The following is a 20,772-nucleotide window of genomic DNA, read 5'->3' as shown; positions in this document are numbered from 1 at the left end:
AAATATCTTGATGTAAATGTAATCAACATTAATAATTACTACAGTATAAATATCTGACAATTATGATTTTGATATAATTATAATAAATATGTAAGTAGTAGAATAAAAAAGCTCAGAGTGCTATAATAAACACATTATGTGGTTTATATGTACAAAACCTGACTTTAAACAATCATTAAAAGACTCACCAAAGACAGAAACACTGAAGATCTTTTCACTGATTTTGCTGTTGATTATCTGTAGTTTATAAACACCAAGGTCTGTGGTTCTGATGTTTATGATGGTCAGAGATCCAGTATGATGATCCAGCTCCAGTTTGTCTGCAAATCTCTCAACATACTGATCATCGGGAAAAATCCGATTAAGATTTCCATTGATTTGAGCTATGCGAGTGCCATTAAAAAACCATTTAATTGTGTTGTCTTGGGTTTTTTTAACACCAGTGTTTAGAGTGACAGTATCTCCCTCCATCACTGACACCGACTCTCCATCAGTTTCAACACCGAAAACACCTGAAGAAAAAATGAACAGTGAACTAGACGAGAACAGTTTTATGACAAATGTTGGTTTGTAAGCTAGCGCTCGATCGGCACAAAGTCCGGCATCCGACCAGCGCGGAAGGTCTCTACGTGTTACTGTCTTTTCTCGTGGCAAAGTATTTTTGATTAAATGCAATACATTTTCTCATAATATATTTTCTCGTTATTTCATCTCACTCCATAAATGAAAAGGTTTTAATGATATCCTTGCATCATTAAAAGTGAGCGAATGTTTGACTATTCTTTTTAACTCTTTAATGAAAATAATGTCAAAGTCAGTTAGAATAATCAAATGTTCTTAAATCAATCAATTTAATTTGTCAGGTAAATGTATCATACCAATTACATAATCAATTCAAAGATAATCAATACAAAACATCAAAAGCTCTGGATTAAAGAGAAGAGATGCGAACCAGACATTAAAGGAACACGCCGACTTTTTGGGACTTTGGCTTATTCACCGTATCCCCCAGAGTTAGATAAGTCCATAGGCTACATAAAGTTACCATTTTCATCTCCGTGCGTGCCGTAACTCTGTCTGACGCACCCACCGCTAGCCTAGCTTAGCACAAAGACTGGAGGTAAACGGCTCCACCTAGCATACTGCCTAGAGCCCTGCACGGGGCAAAACATCCAGCCCTAACCAAGACCTGGCCCGTGGTGTTCAAGCCTTAATCCGGCCTCAGCCCGAAAACGTCTGCAATTTTTCAGCCCGAACCCGACCCGAGACCAACATCAATATCACTTTGAGCTCTCTCTGACGCGCGCTCTCTGATGCGCGCTGTCTCTGCTAGACGCACACACATACACACACACGCTACTAGGGAAAATTTTATTATAGGCCTCAAACATAACTACCACCACCGACAATTATGCCCACAAATATTAATACAGACTGTCCATTACAGAGAAGCATAAGCATGCAGTAGAGACAATATTATATAGCCAAATGTGATCCAGCAGTAAATAAAGATTAACGGCCTACCTTTTTTTGATGTCAAGTAACTTTACTGAAGAACAATATTTCAAAGAACTCTTAATAATAAACGTTAAATAATAATAAAAAATATAATAAAGAAAAAAAAATCCGTTGAACTGAGTAGGCTCATTCACTGTTTATTCGCGATTGTTGTGAAGAAAAAGAATAGCATCCACTGTTGAAGGCTTCAGGCTCGGTAATCAAATCAAAACTCTTTCAAAATGCAGCTTTTCCTGAAGTATTGGGAACTTTTAGTAACTCCTTACGCTCCAACTTCTCCCTGATGCTCTCCATGGTCAGCTGTCACCTATCGCATATTGCGTTGCATATTTATAATATTATCAATATAACAATATTTCATACAGTAGCTTGCGCTCTGCACGTATATTATGGGCACGATGAAAGGAGAAAAGCTAAATGAGCCCGAGTCCGACCAAAGCCCGATATGTAAAAAAAAAAAAAAAAAAAAAAAAATTTACTCGACTGCTCCCAATAAGTGACTAAATAACGCCAACATTTTCCTATTTACATGTTGTGATTTGTATAGTCACAGCGTGTACAAATAAGTAAGCCTCACGATAATATCGTGTATCGCCGATCTCACAGGCTGACGATAGGACGATATGAAAATGGAGCATATCGCCCAAAACAAATACTCATTATAATCATTCACATTAAACTATATATTTTCTTGGGTGAATTCAGGTGATCTGAGCATGAGAAAGAGGGTGAGGGAAGAGGGAATGAAATGTAGATTAGGATGACACGGAGGTGAGGCTTTCGTCTCGATAGTGCACAAGGGGGAGTTCAAATGTTAATTTCCAGAGAGGTCCTTTTTCCTCCCAGGGCCTCAAGTAGACTGCCTGGCATTTATCTAATTTCTTAAGTCTTACAGCTTGACAAAGCCTTGTCTGAAATTTTGAAATAACTTAAAAAAAAATTAAGTTTGAAGGTTTTATTCAGAGAAGTCAATAAAATGTTGCTTACATGATCTAACACATTGCTAACATGATTTAGCATGGTGCTAGCGATTTTTAACACATTGCTAACATGTTTCTAACATGATTTAGCACATTGTTATGTTTCTGGCATGAAATAGCACATTGCTAGCATGATTTAACACGTTGCTAGTGTACAAAAGGTCACATTTCAATATTTTATATTATATATTTATATTATATTGTCTGCACATCACATTACTATTTCTCTGTATTCTTACTGGTTAAGTCAGAAAAACTGAATGTTATTCAAAGACAACGGTTTGTTTTGATCTCATTTCAACACCCCAGACAGTATACTATATATCATTACCAAGGTATAAAATGTCTATCGCTATATTGTGTATATCGTTGTATGTAAATATATAGCACTACTGACACTTCAGAGTAATGAAATGCATGAATGAGTGGGACATGCTTGATTTTAAAAAGCATTATAAGCTCAATATAAACTGAGCAGGAACATGGTTCCGGTGCTCGTGCTGACTGGCACACTGCCAAGTGCGCGCACAGAAAGCCATGTCTCTCAGAGAACGAGCGAAAATTTGGTCTCAGGATCATGTGAGAGTTATCCGGGCCGAATTCTAGGCACGATTCGGCGACCGAAAATGCATGCAGGTCCCCTACCCTCTTGATGGAGGCCAATGCAACCAGGAGAATTGTCTTACAGGACAGGATTTTTAACTTAGCTGATTGCAAGTGCTCAAGGGGTGGTCTCTGAAGTGTCAAAAGGACCAGAGACAAATCCCAAGAGGGTATAGAGAGCAGGCGAGGCGGATTCCCTCAGGAACCTGACGATCAGGTCGTGCTTTTCCAACGACTTACCTTCAACTGCATTGTGATGTGCGGCAATCGCGGCAACATACACTTTGAGGGTGGAAAGAGACAGCCTTCACTTCACACCAGCTGTGTGCCAGTGCATCTGTGCCGAGGGTCCCCTCGGTCAGGGAGAAAATCAGCTGGCAGTGCGACGTGTCTGGGGTGGCAAACAGATCTACCTGTGCGTTCCCGAAACGCCTCCAAATCAGCTGGACCACGTGGGGGTGGAGTCGCCATTCTCCCGGTAGCATCTGCTGCCGTGAGAGCTCGTCGGCTGCATGGTTAAGTAGGCCCGGAATGTAAACGGCACTAAGTGACCTCAGATGCTTCTGACTCCAGAGGAGGATATGGCGTGCGAGTTGTGACATGCGGCGGGAGCGTAGACCACCCTGGCAGTTGATGTACGCAACGGTCGCAGTGCTGTCCATACAGGTTGTGACTCGATCATTGGGCCAGAATTGGAGTGGCCTCATATTTAGCAATCCGAGCGACGTTACCGTGGCTGCAGATGCCATATGCCCCAGGAGCCTCTGAAACAGTTTCAGTGGTGAGCGAGCTCATGCAGTTCAACACTGACTGGACATGGGCCTTGGTGAGGCGCACTATAATGTTGATCGAGTCCAACTCAATACCGAGAAAAGAGATCCTCTGCCTGGGGTTGAGTTTGCTCTTTTCCCAGTTGACCCGAAGCCCTAGGTGGCTGAGGTGACTGAGCACCATATCCCTTGTGTTCGCATAACTGCTGTCTCGACTGGGCCTGGATAAGCCAGTCTTCAAGGTAGTTGAGGATACGAACACCACGCTCACATATGGGAGCAATGGCCGCCTCCACAACTTTCGTGAAGACACGGGGCAATAGGGCCAGCCAGAAGGGTAAGACTTTGTACCGATATGCCCGTCCCTCGAACGCAAAGTGAAGAAGTGGTCTGTGTCGAGGGAGAATTGAGACATGAAAGTACACATCCTTCAGGTTGATCGCTGCAAACCAATCTTGGGAACGGATGCACTTGAAAATGCGTTTCTGCATAAGCATCTTGAATGGTAGCCTGTGAAGGGACCGGTTCAAGACACGCAGGTCCAAGATTAGTCGTAACCCACCGCCTTTCTTGGGTTCAATGAAGTACGGGCTGTGGAAGCTGGTCTTCATATCGGCTGGAGAGACCGGCTCGATTGCGTCCTTTGCCAGTAGGGCTGCAATCTCTGCCCTGAGCAAATCTCTAACCCTAACCCCTTAACGCTGGGGGACGCCGGGCGAACTAAATCGCATAGCCGAGTGCACTAGTCAGGCTCTCAGGCACGTACCCGGAGTGGGGCAGCGCGGCGGAATGCAGGGACCTGCCTCAGATGGCATAGCGGCCCGGAGTGGGGTCTGAGTGTGTGGTGCAACACGTACCTCCCTGCTAAGCCTTAGGTGGTTGCTGCTGCTGGTGCTTAGTAGGAGCGGAGGACGCCGCAGAAGGTCAACCTCGCCCTCGGACGGGTGAGGGCAGCAGCGGTCCACCGGGGCAGGATGTGTTGGAAAGCTCTCGACCGCGTTGCCAAATAACCCAACCTGGGACCGAGGGGTATCCAGGAACCGATATTTATAGGTGTCCCTCATATCGGCCAGGTTAAGCCAAAGGTGGTGCTCCTGGACCACCAAGGTGGACATTGCCTGACCGATGGAACGCACGGTTTCTTTCGTCGCCCGGAGGGCGAGGTCAGTTGCTGCACGGAGCTCCCGGGGGAGCTCTGGGTCAGCACCACCCTCGTGCATGTCCATGAGCGCCTGGGCCTGGTGGACCTGCAAGAGCGCCATGGCATGCAGGGCGGAAGCAGCCTGTCCACAGGCTTTGTAAGCCTTTGCCGTGAGACCGGAAAAAAACTTACAAGCCTTGGACGGGATGTGTGGATTCCCCGCCAGGAGGAAGCGGACACTGGACACAGTTGCATCGCAACGGCAAGCTCCACCGGCGGGAGATCCACATAACCCTTGGCCGCTCCACCGTCGAGGGTGGTGAGGAGGGAGGAGCCAACAAGCCACAGTCTGGCACTATACTGTGCCGACCACGACTTGGTGAGCTCTTCATGCACCTCCGGGTAGAAATGCACCGGGGCGGCGCGTTGAAAACCAGCACAGCCCCCCCTGAGAAACCTATCATCCAGCCGAGAAGGTTTGGGACGTGGTGGAGGGTTCCACTCAAGCCCGACCTTCTCGGCGGCCCGGGAAAACATGGCTGCCCACTCTGGATCAGACTCAGGCAACGCTACACTCCCCGAAGGGGCAAACGGAGCTGAAACTTCTGCGATTGCCATCTGGTCGTCAAGAGGAGCCCCAAAAGACACGGCTGGTCGTTCATGAGAAGGATCAGCACGTTCTTTTGGAAACTCCAGCAGCGGCCGCGTTTGTGAGGCGTGATGGGCCCACAGAGATTGTCTTCCTCAGATCACCCTGGCTAAGCGCCGAAGTAGGCCTATTCTGCAGGGTAGAATAGACGCTAGATTGGGGCATAGGTGAGGGGACTGCACCTCCCTTGAGGTAAGCAAGTCTCGATCTTAACTTGGTCATAGTCATATTCTGCAATGGGAACATGAACTATTCACAAAAGCTGCCTCAGCATGCTGAATGCCCCAAAAAATGTGAGGCAACTATTGTGGCTCCCTGAAGTGATCCCAATTACGTTGTCACGTCCATGTTACGTCAAACGTGAGCGAATGAAAGGGAACTGGATGTGTATCAGTATAATGGATCTGTGTGTTTGGTTTTCACCCCTTGTCCCGCATGTCATATATTGAGAAAATGTCCCACATTTTCATCAGTCTGTTGGTTTTTAATTATCATATTAAGAAAACATGCATGCGTTCTTTTGCTTCGTCAGAAGTACAAAGAAGTACATACAACAGCTGATTTTTAAATCCTATCCAATGGTTGAAAAGAAAGGAGTAAACACGGTCACTAGTAGGTTGTGACGACTGTCAATCAAAATGTGGAGCGGTGATTCGTTCCATGTGTATTCACATACTATATTCATAATACTTTGGTAATTTCCTGACAAAAGCCTTGCTCATACTTTCGCCTTGCTCCGCACAGCGAGCTTACACAAAGTTTCAAAAAACACTGTGCACACAAGCTGAGAAAAATGGGGTGTCACACACTAAAGGCAAATGACCGCACACACCACAATGACGTAATTTTTGCCGTGGGCACCTTCATGCTCTCATTCAGACACAGCAAGTATAAACCAGCCCTGCATCTCAATGTCCATACTATCATCCTAAACAGTATGTGAGATTAAAATGTCAGTAAGTAAGAGTATGCCAGAAGTCCCCAGATGGTCTACTATTTCCAGTGGATTTTTAAAGTGTGGATCCGTGCACACTATAAAGGCTAATATTGGCCACAAACCATTGCGCTTTGGAGAAGTAAAAAGTGGAGAAGTAAAAAGTGTTAATAAACTACAAAACATGGAGTGGATATGCACGACCAACGCGTGATTTCCCCCCCCCCCCCCAAACCAGTTAAGCACAAACCACGGCCCTTAACCAAAAACCACACCCCGCAGCGATGACTCGCGTCTATGGCTCAATTTCATTGGTCAACTGTGTCAAAGTGCTGATTCGCCTTCACATAGCTGAAACCCAAAATACAAAAGGGATGCACAAGTGTGTATACAAAATTAAAATTTACACAGAATGTACAACTATATATATATAATCATTAAAAAGGGTCCATAAGTTAGTAAGTAAATAAATAAATAAATCATAAAACTATGCAAATAAAAAAGAGGTGCATGTTTTTTTCCTGTGCAGTTGCTAGAGTTAACGAGTGTCCAAAATAAATATGATTTTAAACACACAAACAAACCAAAAAAAGAAAACTACACACGTTACTGTATGGAACAAATCTACAAACACAAGAAAAAGAAAAAGAAACCTTCATTGATTCAAAACGATTCTTCATTGTTTAATATAGCTTTGCAAACAATATGACTTCATAACCTGCAGTCTTCCTTAAAGGGATACTCCTCTGGGGTCTGATGTGTTTTTGGGGCCCTTGGGATGTTTTGACATGCCCTGACATTTGTGCTTTTTTCAGTTATTTATAAACATGTTAATGGCAAAGGTGTAAATTCACTCTATATAGCACAAACAGGGCTACCATAATATGTGAGGAACATGTATGTAGATGTTTGTATTTTTAAGAGAATAATGTTTATGCGTGGTTATTGAAAAAACTAAAAATGAAAGTTGCTGAAATAAGACCACAAAACTCATACTAAATATGTGTCCACAAGACTTTTGACTAATGGATGTTGTCGCTTCGAGTTCTGGCTTCAAAATTATGTGAAAATAGTATTGCTTTATCGTTCACATAAAACAATACATTGATTTAAATTGTGTAAGACAGGTTTTGCTTGGAAAGCCAATATGCGAGGGGGGCGTGAAGGAGGAGTGGTTTACACCTGAGAATACAATGTCCCACCCATTATGCGTAATGACTTGCATAATGAGCCATTCATTCAGGTGTGACACTGACTGAGCCACAAGAATGAATGCAAGGACAAAATATATATTTAGAAGAAGACTTATATTGACCATTAAAAATGATTATAGGCCTACATTTTATCATATGTATTCATTAGTTTGAATATAGCCAACATTGGAACAGCTAACATCTTAGTTGATGACTTTATTTTTGACAAAAATAGTATTTTATATATATATATATATATATATATATATATATATATATATATATATATATATATATATATATATATAAGAACATATGAGCAGAAATTGCTAAACAAAAGCTTATTTGATGTGGCAGTATATTCTACAGTAAAAACTGTACCCAAATCTAGTCAACAAAATGTTGTCTTTCATATTTCGCCTGATAATGTTGTTTTTATGAAATATTAGGGCATATAAATGTTAATTTGCAGTTTAATACGTTGCTTATACAAAGAGATTTTATTTCAACATATTTCAGCGGATTTTTACTCATCTCAGTATAGCAATATAATAATAATAATAATAATAATAATAATATATTTTATTTGTAAAGCTCTTTTCATAGTTAAAAACAATCCCAAAGTGCTACAGAGTATAAACAAAGTTAAAAACCGGGAAGAAAAAAATAAAAAGTTAGCAAAAAGTAAAAAATGCTTGCTTAAAAAGATAGGTTTTTAGTCGTTTCTTAAAAGAGTCTATGGCTTGAGGAGCCCTTAGGTTTTCTGGAAGGGAATTCCAAAGATGCGGTGCGGCTGAGCAGAAGGCTCGATCCCCCATAGTGCGGAGCTTAGTTCTGGGTTGTTGAAGAACGGCTTTGTTTCCAGAGCGGAGGTTTGCGTGAAGAGTTTGGTAAAAGCTTAACTAGTAAATGTGTTCATGTAAAAATAACATTTACTAATGAAGTGCAAGTGTGCGCTGTTGTTTACAGCTGTAGTAGGCTAAACATCTGTGCTGTTCATTCATTCACACACAGACACGTGATTCATATTTAAACAGTCCTTTTGCAGTTTACCAACACTATTGCATATCGCGATTAGAACAAAGCACTTAAGAATAAAAAACTTACCACAGTCCTCTGAATAGCTAGATCCGTTGTTCCTCGATGTGAAACTAAATTATTCCTAAGTATTATTCCTCTCAGCGAAACAAGACGACATAAAGTGCATGAGTCGCGGTGTGTGTTATCCAGCTGATGTGGGCGTTTCACAGGTTTGCGTGTATTGCCTCAGTCATTTGAATAGCGCACGCTCTCCGTGGGCAGGGTCGAATTAAAGTTAATGAGCTGAGATGAGAACGGCTGACATCTCTCTCTTTTCATACAGATTACATTAACTGAGAATATTTGTTTTTTTATATAATTTACTTCATTTAAAAGAAGAGAATTCAAGCTTTATGCCTGTGTGCCTGTATGCTTGTTTGACTAATTTTCGGACGCGTTTCAGAATGGACTACACTGACAGAGAGAAGGCAGAACTCGCATCGTATTTTGAAGTATTTTGAATCTCTTTCGCACTGATAAGGAAAAAAACGAGCAGATCACGCTAGAGTTCTCAACGGGTCGGGTCGGCCCGACAAACCCGACGGGACCCGCGGGTTCGGGTCGAAAATATAAGCAAATGACTCGGGTCGGGTCGGACCTCGGGCTTAATCTTTTCCGCTCAGTAAAAAAAACAAAACATTTATTAATCATCGCTGCTGTTCACTGTAAAGAAAGTCTGGCTGCTGCGTGTAACGTGCATCATGGAGAGGGGCGGGGGCAGACCTGACGCCGCTGCGTGCACGCCTTTAGCCTGGAGAAGAGGATGGAGTTGGTGAAAAGTAAACTTGCCGCAGGTGAATTCACCGTCGCTACTACAGCCTATTTATATATTTAAAGTTTATTGTTTCAGTTGTTTGTATTGTTAAAAGGCGTGAACATTAAAGGTTGATTTGAATTCGCGTCTGCTGGTCATGATAATACGTGTATGAGAAAAAAAATTCCGACGCGGCGTCGGGCTGCGGGCCGGGTTCGGCCAGATAATTCATGTTGATGTGTCGGGTTACATCGGGTCCGGGCTTTAAAAGCCACGGGCCGGGTCGGGTCGGGTTGTAATTTTCAGGCCCGTTGAGAACTCTAGATCATGCCGGCTTGATTGCCGACCTCAGGGGGTTAAAGCATGTTAGCATGATGCTAGCAACATGCTAATCATATTAGCATCATGCTAACAACACTCTTATCATGTTAACATGATGTTAGCTACATGCTAATCATGCTAGCATTATGTTAGTCACATTCTTAACATGCTAGCATAATGCTAATTGTGTTAGCATTTTGCTAAAAATTGGCTAACCTTACCCTAGCAACCGAGTGGCAAGTTTTGCCACTGCAAGCACCCCCTCACATTTTCTTCAGGAAATGTACATTCTAGTTGTTTTTATTGTTTTCTTGTTAAACAGCATCTCTACCTCAATCTCCTGTGAGGAGGATTCTTGGATTACTTGATTACAGGGGTGTGGACTCGAGTCGCATGACTTGGACTTGACTTGGACTCGAGTCCCAAATTTGATGACTTGCAACTCGACTTGACATAATCAAAGATGACATGCGACTCGACTTAGACTTTGACAACAATGACTCACGACTTGACTCGGACTTGAGCCCTGTGACTTGGAAAGACTTGACCTACCTTCTAAAACAACAGATCAGAGTTGAAATCACTGTAGTATAATACTTATCATTGACGCATGATCACAGCGCTGATTAGCGCTGCTTTCGCACTTTTGGCACTGAGCCAGAGAGCGCTTAATAGAGTGTTCAGCAGTGCTTGTCAGTTGTCATTTATCACACGTTCAGACAGTTTTTTTTTTTTTTTTTCAGACATTTAAATACACAAGTACTAGCGAACCATTTATAAAAAAAAAAAAAAAAAACACTTAAGTAAGCGGAAATAATAAACCTTTTAAAATATAATTTTGAGACATGTTTTTTCCCCCCACAACAAATGCACATTTTAGCCTATAGGTAACTATAAAGTCTTCCCCCTGTTCACCAGCCACTCATGTCTTTTGGGAGAAATGGATGGATTCACGTTTTGTAAATATGACAGGCACGTAGCCCCAAAAAGTGTCACGTGACGCTTGATACGTCACCATGGAAACACCATGTTCTACAATTACTATCGCGTTAACAAAATAATTTAACCAGGGACTCAATATTTTAAACTTAAACTTAATATTAATCACGATTAATTTTCCGCATATGGGCAGATCTTGTAGCAACAGGGGTGGTTGCGAGAGAGAGTGACAGTCGCCCAAACCAATCAATTGTTTCGTCCTGGATGGAAATAATGAGCTGTGTTTATTGCAGATTAAAAGGTCTACAGTCACTCGATTTTTATACTCTCTTTTTCAGAGCACTTACATTTTAATTATGTATTGGTATATAAAGACAGTTTAAACAAATTTGAAAAAAGTTTTTTAGAAAAATCCTACCTACCCTAACTTTAATAACTAACATGAACTAACCATGATCTATACAATACATTTCAGTACTGTATTTGTTAATATTAGTTAATACAAATCCAGCTGTTCATTGTTTGTTCATGTTATTCTGCAGTGCATTAACTAATGTTAACAAATACAATATTTGATTTTAATAATGTATTAGTGAATGTAAAAAATGAACATAAAGATTAATAATGCTGCAGAAGTAATGTTCATTACTGGTTCATTTTAACCAATGTAGTTAACCAATGTTAACTAATGAAACAGTGTTTAAAAAAAATAAAAAAATACAAATAATAATAATATTATTGTTCTAGATTGTATTATTTAATTACCTTAAAAAGCATGCGTTGTCCCTTGTTTGGTTTTATCACTGCAACTCACAAGCTCACTCCTGATGACTCCCCAAGCTTTTTCACCCATTCCTTCACTTCACAAACTTCTGTCAGTGCAATTCTGAACGACGTCTCAAAGCTTGTGTGGTCCACGTGTGATTGGCCTTTTGGAGTGCAGAAATGATAATTGTACCCGAGAGGTAACCATTTCTTTAAATTAAAAAGAAATGTTAGCCACTGCTATTTAAAGCTGGCAGAGATTTCGTCAATACGCATTTTAACTGAGATGGTCCCAACATTTCGACACATAACAGTCCTCCACTGAGGAAGATAGAAATTCATAAGATAAAATAAGTAAAAATTATAATCATAATTGAAACCTACAAATACATCTATTAATACAATTACACTGAAAACAACCAGGCATATCTTACCATTTGTCAGCATCGGATCCATTTAGCTGATGTCTAAACTTTTTTTCCTCGGATGACTATGTGATAGAGTTGACCAATGAAATCAAACTATAGACGCGAGTCATCGCTGCGGGGCGTGGTTTGTGCTTAACTGATTTGAAAATAAAAATCACGTGCGGTTTGAGTGACTAATCAAAATTTAACCTGATAAAAATAACAATATTTATTAATGTTATCCATTTTAGATTCCATCTGCAATAACTTTTATAAAGATCCGTTTGGCCATTCACTTTTAAATGCATCATTATGCATTAATATGAGGACTGAGGAGAGTCTCCGCATGAAAGACACGCGACCCTTCTACTTTTTCTTCACAAAAAGAGTACATATTTTTAGGGCATAGTATAAGTACGCGAATTGAGATGCAGCACAGGCTTTATTGAAAAGGTAGCTGACACTGTGCGCGATACGGAGTGGAACAGGGAATGTCTTAAAAAGGCTACATGCGATTTTCTGAAATTTAAACTCGCGACTGACACCTGTGGCCAAAAAACGGAACTGCTCTTCCTTTCTGCTCGCTCTCGTACGTGCACACTTCACAAGTCATCCGCTGCAAAGAAGTCAACATTATGTTTACAGTGGTAAGAACAGTCAAATACATATATTGTTTGAGAAACTAAGTTTGTTTGCTGACTAGCGGTGGTGGCAGAGTGATCTGAAACGTTTAACATGAACGCGCTTGAGGTCACATCCGCAGACAGCGCGGGAAAAATCCGACCCGACAGAAAATAGGAAAAATAGGATACAGGCTTATAGGTGCACCCACTGTGAGCGGACAAGGTGTCAGTATGCTCATCAGGAGATGTTTGAGTCATAAATGGTAAAATAAAAAGGCTTTTGTTACGTTTATTTTGGGGAAAAAGTTGCATATAGGCTAAATTAGGAAACAAACAGATTAGAGGTGTAATGCAGAAAATTCGAGAGAAAAAAGTGCTTTTAGCTGAAGGTTTGGAAGTGGTTAAATTAAATGATACTCACCAATGACAGTAAGACTGAAGCTCCTAATGCTGCTGATACTGAAGCTGCTGCCGTTTCTGCTGATCTCTAGATGATAAAATCCAGCGTCTGTGGTTCTGGTGTTTCTGACTGTCAGAGATCCAGTCACATGATCAACCTTCAGCCTGTCTATGAGTTCTAAGTTCTGATCTTCACCCTGTTCAACTGTACAAATGTTACTAAGACATAAAGTGATTTTAGCAATGCAAATGTCATTAAAATACCACGTCATCACATAATTTGTGTTTTTTGTTACACCAGGATATAAAGTAACAGATTCTCCCTCCTTCACTGTCTTTCTCTTCACTTCATCTTGTTCAGCAGCAGAAACACCTGAAACACAAACCAACAGATGCTGGAGGATATTTTTCAGGGGAAAGTGAACAACAAATAACTGCAGATATGAAAACATTCAATTTGTTATATTTGATGTATTAATAGTTGATTTTTGACAGTAAAAATGTACATTAAAAATATTCATAGCATAATGTATAATAGAGTCCTGCACGGGTTCGGGTACAAGACGGGTGACCCGCAAATTTTGCTCAAACGGGTGAAAAATATCCAACGGATACGGGTGCGGGTCGGGTCGGACACGGGGGAACACGGGTCTAAACACGGGTTTAAAACAATCGCATGCAAACGTAAAAATATATGCATATTTTTAGGAACACAAAAATATTCCTGTATTTCAAGTTGATAAAATAATTTAACATCCACATCAGTTTATTTGTGCCCACGCGCCACGCCCTCCCAGGATCTATAACGTTACCTAGGTTACTTTCACTTTTAAAAATTCCTCATAACCGCGCGCGCGCGCGATCTGCTTTACAGTCGTCGAGATGGATGCTGAGGAGTTGAATAAAAGAATAGCTAGTGGAGATTGTAAAGTTGTGGACAATACGTCATCAAAAATCAAGTCCAGTGTGTGGGAGAAATTTGGAGTTATCTGACGAAAACAATATTGTGAAAGGCTTTGCTGCATGCATTTTCGTGTTGGATAGCCGCAAATGTGGAACTTCATCGCCGAGGAAGCACGAAGATAACTGTGGTAACAAACCAAGCAGTTCTATCGAACAGTATTTTTCAAATTTAACACTGTTCAGTATGTGTGGTGTGCAGGGCGTGTTTGAACCCAAAATTGTCAGATGTAGGCTAGACGAAATTGCGTGGCATATAGTGTTGTAGCCGCGTCTGTTACTCAGTTTTGTGGTAATGTTAGCCATGTTCTTCATGTACCGGCCTTTTGACAGCTTCGGCTGAAGTTGTCCTTGTATTAATTGTCGTTATAACTTCTGTATGACCTGGCAAGAAACATTTTTGTAATTGTGTCTATAATGTGATTGACTAAACTGATTTTATTTCGGGGACGGGTCGGGTGTCGGCTCTATTTTAAGCGGGTCGGGTCGGGTGCGGATTTTTATTAGTGCTGTTGACGGATAACGGGTTGGATGCGGTTTGAAGCACTGCGGGTACGGGCGGGTGCGGATTTACAAAATCGGACCCGTGAAGGACTCTGGGGCCGTATTCACAAAGAATTTTAAGGCTAAAAGTAGCTCCTAACTGGCGAATTTAGGAGCAACTCCTAAAAATAATGGGCGTGTCACTCGTAACTTTAGGACTCCTAATTTTTTTGACTAAGAGTAATTCACGAAGCATTTTAGCCCTAAAAGTAGCACCTAATCCTGGGAAAGCTTAAAAGAAGTCGAGAGGACTCCTAACTCACTAAGACCTATTCACAAACCGTGGCATTTCACGTTGTGATGTTTTGAAATGCGTATGCGGCGGCTACAGGAGCTTCCCATCGCGAGGGAACAATTTTGCATTGGATGCAATAACGCCACCAACAACAACCAAAACTAGGCTACTCATTGCTTGTAAACTAATTGTAACGTTTCATTGTGAATCAAATTAAAATGTTCTTCTCTTTGCAAACGTAGGCAGAGGCATATAGTGACAGATTAATTCAATAATGTTGCAAAGATATTGCATCAATCCATGTTTCATTGGGCTAGGCTATTTGTTTTGCCTTACTCTTTATTCATTTTAGGCTATTTATTCAGTTATTCACCATCTTCCATCCTTCGCACTACTTGTGTAGCGCGCGCATTCTCAGACCTGTCACCTGTCACTCATCATCGTAGGGGAGCTGTTTGGAATCATTCCCGCGTTACAATCATCAGCCAATCAAGGTGGTCACTTCAGTCAAGCTCGTGCATGAGTAATGACGTCATCCATATCAACGAAGACTCACTCTTAGTTTAGGAGTTGTCATTTTTCTTTACTAAGAGTAGGTCTGAAAGGCGTTGTGAATAACTTTTAAGAGAAAACTCCTAGCTAAAATCTTTTAGTGCGATTTAGGAGTACTCCTAGTGGTGAGATAAAATGCTTTGTGAATACGGCCCCTGATGTATAATTAATTACATTGGAAAACATGCATATTGCTTAGCAATTTTTGAATAACAACAACATATTTTGTGTCATTTTTGTCAAACAAGTTAAAAAAATATGTAATAAGCTATTCCTTAGCATTCAGTCTGTAAAGAAACATTTCGCCACTTTGGAATTATAAGGTTCTATTTGCATTCTGATTGATTTTAAACTTACAATGTGAAATAGTTGTCACAGAATAAGAATATGTGAATAACTCAATTTCGACAAAAATGTCAGATTGAACCTTACAATTCCAAGGTGACGATTTGTCCAAATTTGTTGCTTTTAAACACATTTTACATATTTATCATTCTTCTGCCTTCAGCTTATGTTTGCTTTTGCAGCGAGCTAAACAAAGGCTTAGTATAGGCTACTAAAAAAGTCGTAGACAGTTGTCAGGGTCAAACTTGCTTTACTGAAGCCCAATTTGTGAAGCTGTATGAACAATGATATTTAATAAATATCTCTTACAGTGTTACATTCAGCTCACATAGATCAAAACAATATTTAAGATGCAAATAAATCACCCTTACATAACTAGAAGTTAGCTGTGTTAAGAGGAACAATCAAGCATCATAATTGCGTGCTTCGGGCTACATTTAACATATCACATGCAAATCGTTCTCAAATAACCTATGAGAATACATGTAATCATATTTTACAGCTTAGATTAGTCTTTTAAACTTACAGATTGTGCCGTTTCAAGAGCAAAACAAGAAGGATGGATGCACCTCTATACTCTGCACCATGAGCTCTAAAATCCAAAATGGCTGATATATTATTAAAGACGATGTACTTCTTAAAGTAACCACAAGGTGTCAGTATTGACAAAGTAAACTATAACTAAGGCCAGGATAATCATAATTATACTTAGGGGTTAAATTGGGATGTTATGTTATGTTTTCATCATGTAATACGTTTGTAGAAACTATAATACTGTAATACAGAAATACTACACAAGACAAACTGTCCTATTATTTAAAGGTATAGCGGAGGATCTTTCCAAATTTTAGATAAGACCCGCCCTCTCCACTTTTTGAAAAGTTTGATTGATTCACCAGAATGATTGACAATTAGGAGGACCAATAGTATAGGTTACCCACCAGGAAGTAAAACATCCTCCGCTATACCTTTAAGACAGCATGTAAAAAAAATGCATAAATTAAATCATTATTGTGCTGCGTGTTCTTCTAAGCTGGTGTCAGGTTATGAGAATGTGCTGTCTGTATGTTTCTTTTTTTTTATTCATAATGCAAGGGTATATTAAGTGTCTTTATAGAAGTTTTAAAATGTGTATTTTCTTCAAAAAGACTAAATTGCAAATTGCAGCAATACATTTAATTATGTCTAGAAATTTTAAACAATGTTATTTGGGGTCTATAAAAGTTAAATAAATATTAAATGATCTATAAGCCTTTCACATATTTCTACACTAATTATATAAAACTATACTGTCAGTTAAGGACTTCTGCTTCTTGGGATCTATGATTGACCAAACCGGTGACTGCTTTATTTCAGGTGTGCATCGAATTTCATTAGGACGTAATGCAATGCTGAGCATGCAACAAATCTGGAGGAGCAAAGACATCAACCTCTTAACCAAATACAGGCTAATCCTGTCACGGCAGGTCAAAAAGTGAAGCGAGGATTCAAGTGCAGATAAGGATATTTATTAAATAAGTAAACAAAACAAAACTACAAACAAAAACCTCCCCATGGGGGAAAAACGAGACAGGCATATATCAGGAACATAACACAAGGGAAACATAGACAACAAACCAGCACAGAACTTCTTCTTCTTCTTCTGTTTATTTGGCGGTTGGCAAACAACGAATGGTGTGCATTACCGCCACCTTCTGAAAAGGAGTGTGGATCTGGACTACTTACTCTCTATAATAAAAAATAATAAAATAATTATATATATATATATATATTATATTCTCCTTAGTAGACCCGTTTCTCTTAAGAAAAGGAACAGATAGCTGTAGCATGTTTCTTCAGACTGTCTCTGTAATAACCCTCTAATCCTTAAGGGTATATGTTCAGCTTCAAGACACCTAAGTAACTTCTGCCTCTCATACTGGTACTTATTACAGGATTCTATCACATGCTCTATAGTTTCTTGAGTATTGCAATCACTACACGTGCCATCAGCATGTTTTTTCATTAAAAACAAGGTGCTGTTCAAACCTGTATGGCCTAGCCTCATCCTAGAGATCACATCTTCTTCCTGAGTATTCCTATGTACGTTTCTGCACCCTCCCACATTCTTTTGAATATTGTAAAAGTGTCTACCAGTTGGTTCACTGTCCCACAACTTCTGCCACTTTCCTCTCAGTTTATCCTTAACAATAGTCTTAATTTCAGCCTTACTGTATTTAATTTCCATATCAATACTAGATCGCTCTGTAGCTTTCTTAGCATACTGATCTGCCAACTCATTCCCTGTAACTCCAATGTGAGCTGGTACCCACAAAAATGTGACACTGATTCCTGACTTCTGCAGATTGTTTATTAATTGAGCTATGTCTAATACAATATCCTGCCTTGTCTGAGACTGTAGGTTCTTAATACTACACAATGCTGAAGTTGAATCTGAGACTATAACTATATTTCTTGGCCTAAGCCTATTACTCTCGCTCCATACGAGAGCCAGAAAAATAGCAGTCAGTTCTGCTGTATAAACAGCTAAATTGTTATTTAGCCTTTTCATTACACCTATTTTTCAGCACAGAACTGCAAACACAGGGAGACTAAATAGGAAGCAAACAAAAGAAGGTAACGAACAAGGCAGGTGGGGCAAATTAATCAATAATCAGGTAACAAGATGGGAGGGGCCAGACAATTGACAAGAGAGCACCTGGCACAAGGAATACAAGACAAGCCATGTGCTCACAACAAACCAGACTTAAGCCTGGTTCACACGGGACGATTTTAAAATTGTCGGCCAATTTTCCAAACCTGAGAGACCCCACACACGGGGATAAAAAATCACGGGTCTAACAGTTTTAGTCGTACAGTGTGTGGTGCGCAGCCACACGGCAAAATCAACACATCACACACGAACCGATTTGACTCCCGAGCATTCCCAGATCAGACGGGAAATCTCGCAAAATACCTCGAGATCAAACGTGACTTCAGAGTAAACAATCATGGCGGACGAAGAGGATGCAGTGACAATAGTTTGTAGTTTGTTTTTAACCGAAAAAAAAAACGTTATCAAAAGAAAAGGCGATGATCTCTGACGTCCACCGGACTTTCTGGTGCGCCATGCCGCCGGCTGTTTTGATTATATTTCCCGGTGTTTCCTCGCCGCCTCGTCACCTCGCTTTCTGATTGGCTACACTCCACAGTCCACAGGCTGCGTGCTCAGGGGACACCACACACGAGAAGAAATCGGGCCAAATAAATCCAACATGTTGGATATCCCCGATTTGAGATCGGAGCGGTCCCGACGTCCTTCCGAGCAGACGAGAGCAGCCTTAACACACCACACACGGCAGGAATATCTGATCAGATTATTTTACGATAATCGGAGCATCCTTAAGATTGTCGGAAGGGGTGAATCGGGGCTAAAATCGGCCTAATTATCCTGCCGTGTGAACCAGGCTTAACACAAACACATGACAAACCGGGAATGTCAGAGCTCTGTCACCAAACCAGATATAAACCAAACAGAGGTGACAGAACCCTGACAAGTCCAAGCAATTGTGTTTCCTATATAAATTATGAATGTGAAACCTGGACTATAAAAAAAAAAAAAAAAAAAACAATCAGCGGAGGATTGATGCCTTTGAGTTGTGGTGTTGTAGAAGGCTCTTAAGGATATGGAGGGTTACGAGGGTTACCAACAGCGAGGTCCTGGGGCCCATTCTTCGTACGTCGCTTACTTACTAGCTGGATTTGATCGTTGACGATTTGGCATGATCTTGGATTGTTTGGTTCTTCGACGCTCATCCTGGACTTGCTGTCATAGCAACAGGTGCGCAATCTTAAACCTGCTCGTGAGCAGGCTTATTTCATGTTAACAGGATTAGACTGCGGCTTCATAAGCGGAGCTGATACGGGAAGTCCAGCGCAGCGCGATATAGTGCACTTTCTGAGATTTATATTTTTTTCTCGTGACTCGTGAGCTTGTCGTTTACATTATTAATTTGTTGGAAACGCACATTTATGTTCGACTTGTCGGAGTCAGGCTTTAACTACAGCACAAACTGTTTGCATTGCCCTAAGATTATTTGCGAGTGGCTCTTTCCTTTACACTATTGGAGATGCGGAGAACTTGATGGAAAGTGTAACCCAGGTTAAAAAAACAGTATTAACAAAGAATTAGAAAATTCAAATCCTATATATATCCTATATAAATTCTCTTTTCATTTCATAAATTATTTTCATGCGTTTTAAAATAGCCAATTAAAATTAGTTTTATTTGGGAGGATTGACCAATGAGAGAGCATTTCTGTTTTCCATATTTCGCACGCAGTTAGAGACCGCGTTCCTTTTGATTGCTATCGCAGACGTCAGTTGAATCTCTCCAAGGAAATTTGAGAGATAAGTTATCTTCTTTGAGAAACTTGATGAGAATTACATGTATATTGTTCCAGAGACGATGTAGTGGAAGAGAAGTAAATTTGATATGAAAGAGACCGAGAAAAAGAGTTAAATTGATTTTATACTGTGTGACGCAGTTACGGAGAAACCGCATATGTGACGCAGTTACGGAGAAGCAGCCGTTGTAACACAGCGCGTTCACAAATTGAGGTTTATTTATTGAGAAACAGAGACTTATAATACGAATATATTTTTGAGTGAGGAAGAGAAAAGGATTTTTCTGAGTTGTAACCGTTCTTCAAACCTAAAAAAAAGGTTTATATTCAAGCTCATCTGGTCTTGGTGAGTTACACTTTTATTCCATTTGGGTTAAATGTTCATGACATGCTTATATTAGAGAATTGTAAATGAGAAATCTGTTTATTTTATAAGTAATGTATTTTCTTCATAACCACATTTGGTGAACGAAATGATTGCACGTTGTATGTGAAACGCAATCGCCATTTTGATGCCGTGTTAAACACTGTTAAATGATGTGATGTGTAACGTTATGTTATGGAAAACTAACAAGGTTTTTTCTGATCTTGTATTCAAGGTCAGGTTTTTTGTTTTGTTTTGTATTCTCTCTGTTTTCTTCTTGTCCTTTCCTGATTTTAATTTTTCATCGTCGTC

The 20,772-nt window shown here is 40.3% G+C and overlaps 1 protein-coding gene across 2 annotated transcripts in view; it reads right to left on the bottom strand.

The window, feature by feature from the left end:
* The window catches only part of LOC311084773 (uncharacterized protein), a 62,394-nt gene that overhangs the window by 6,565 nt on the left and 35,057 nt on the right, over positions 1–20,772 (bottom strand). For both annotated transcript variants that reach the window (XM_084117041.1, XM_084117040.1), the window contains exons 3-4: positions 13,099–13,449; positions 189–512 (exon numbers count right to left, since the gene is read on the bottom strand). In XM_084117041.1, coding sequence (XP_083973167.1) covers positions 189–512; positions 13,099–13,449 — 675 coding nt within the window. The remainder of the gene's footprint in view (positions 1–188; positions 513–13,098; positions 13,450–20,772) is intronic.

The sequence above is a fragment of the Abramis brama genome, assembly GCF_963993115.1.
Source record: "Abramis brama genome assembly, chromosome: 6".
Lineage (NCBI taxonomy): Eukaryota > Metazoa > Chordata > Actinopteri > Cypriniformes > Leuciscidae > Abramis > Abramis brama.
This window is presented reverse-complemented; position numbering and strand designations above follow the sequence as displayed.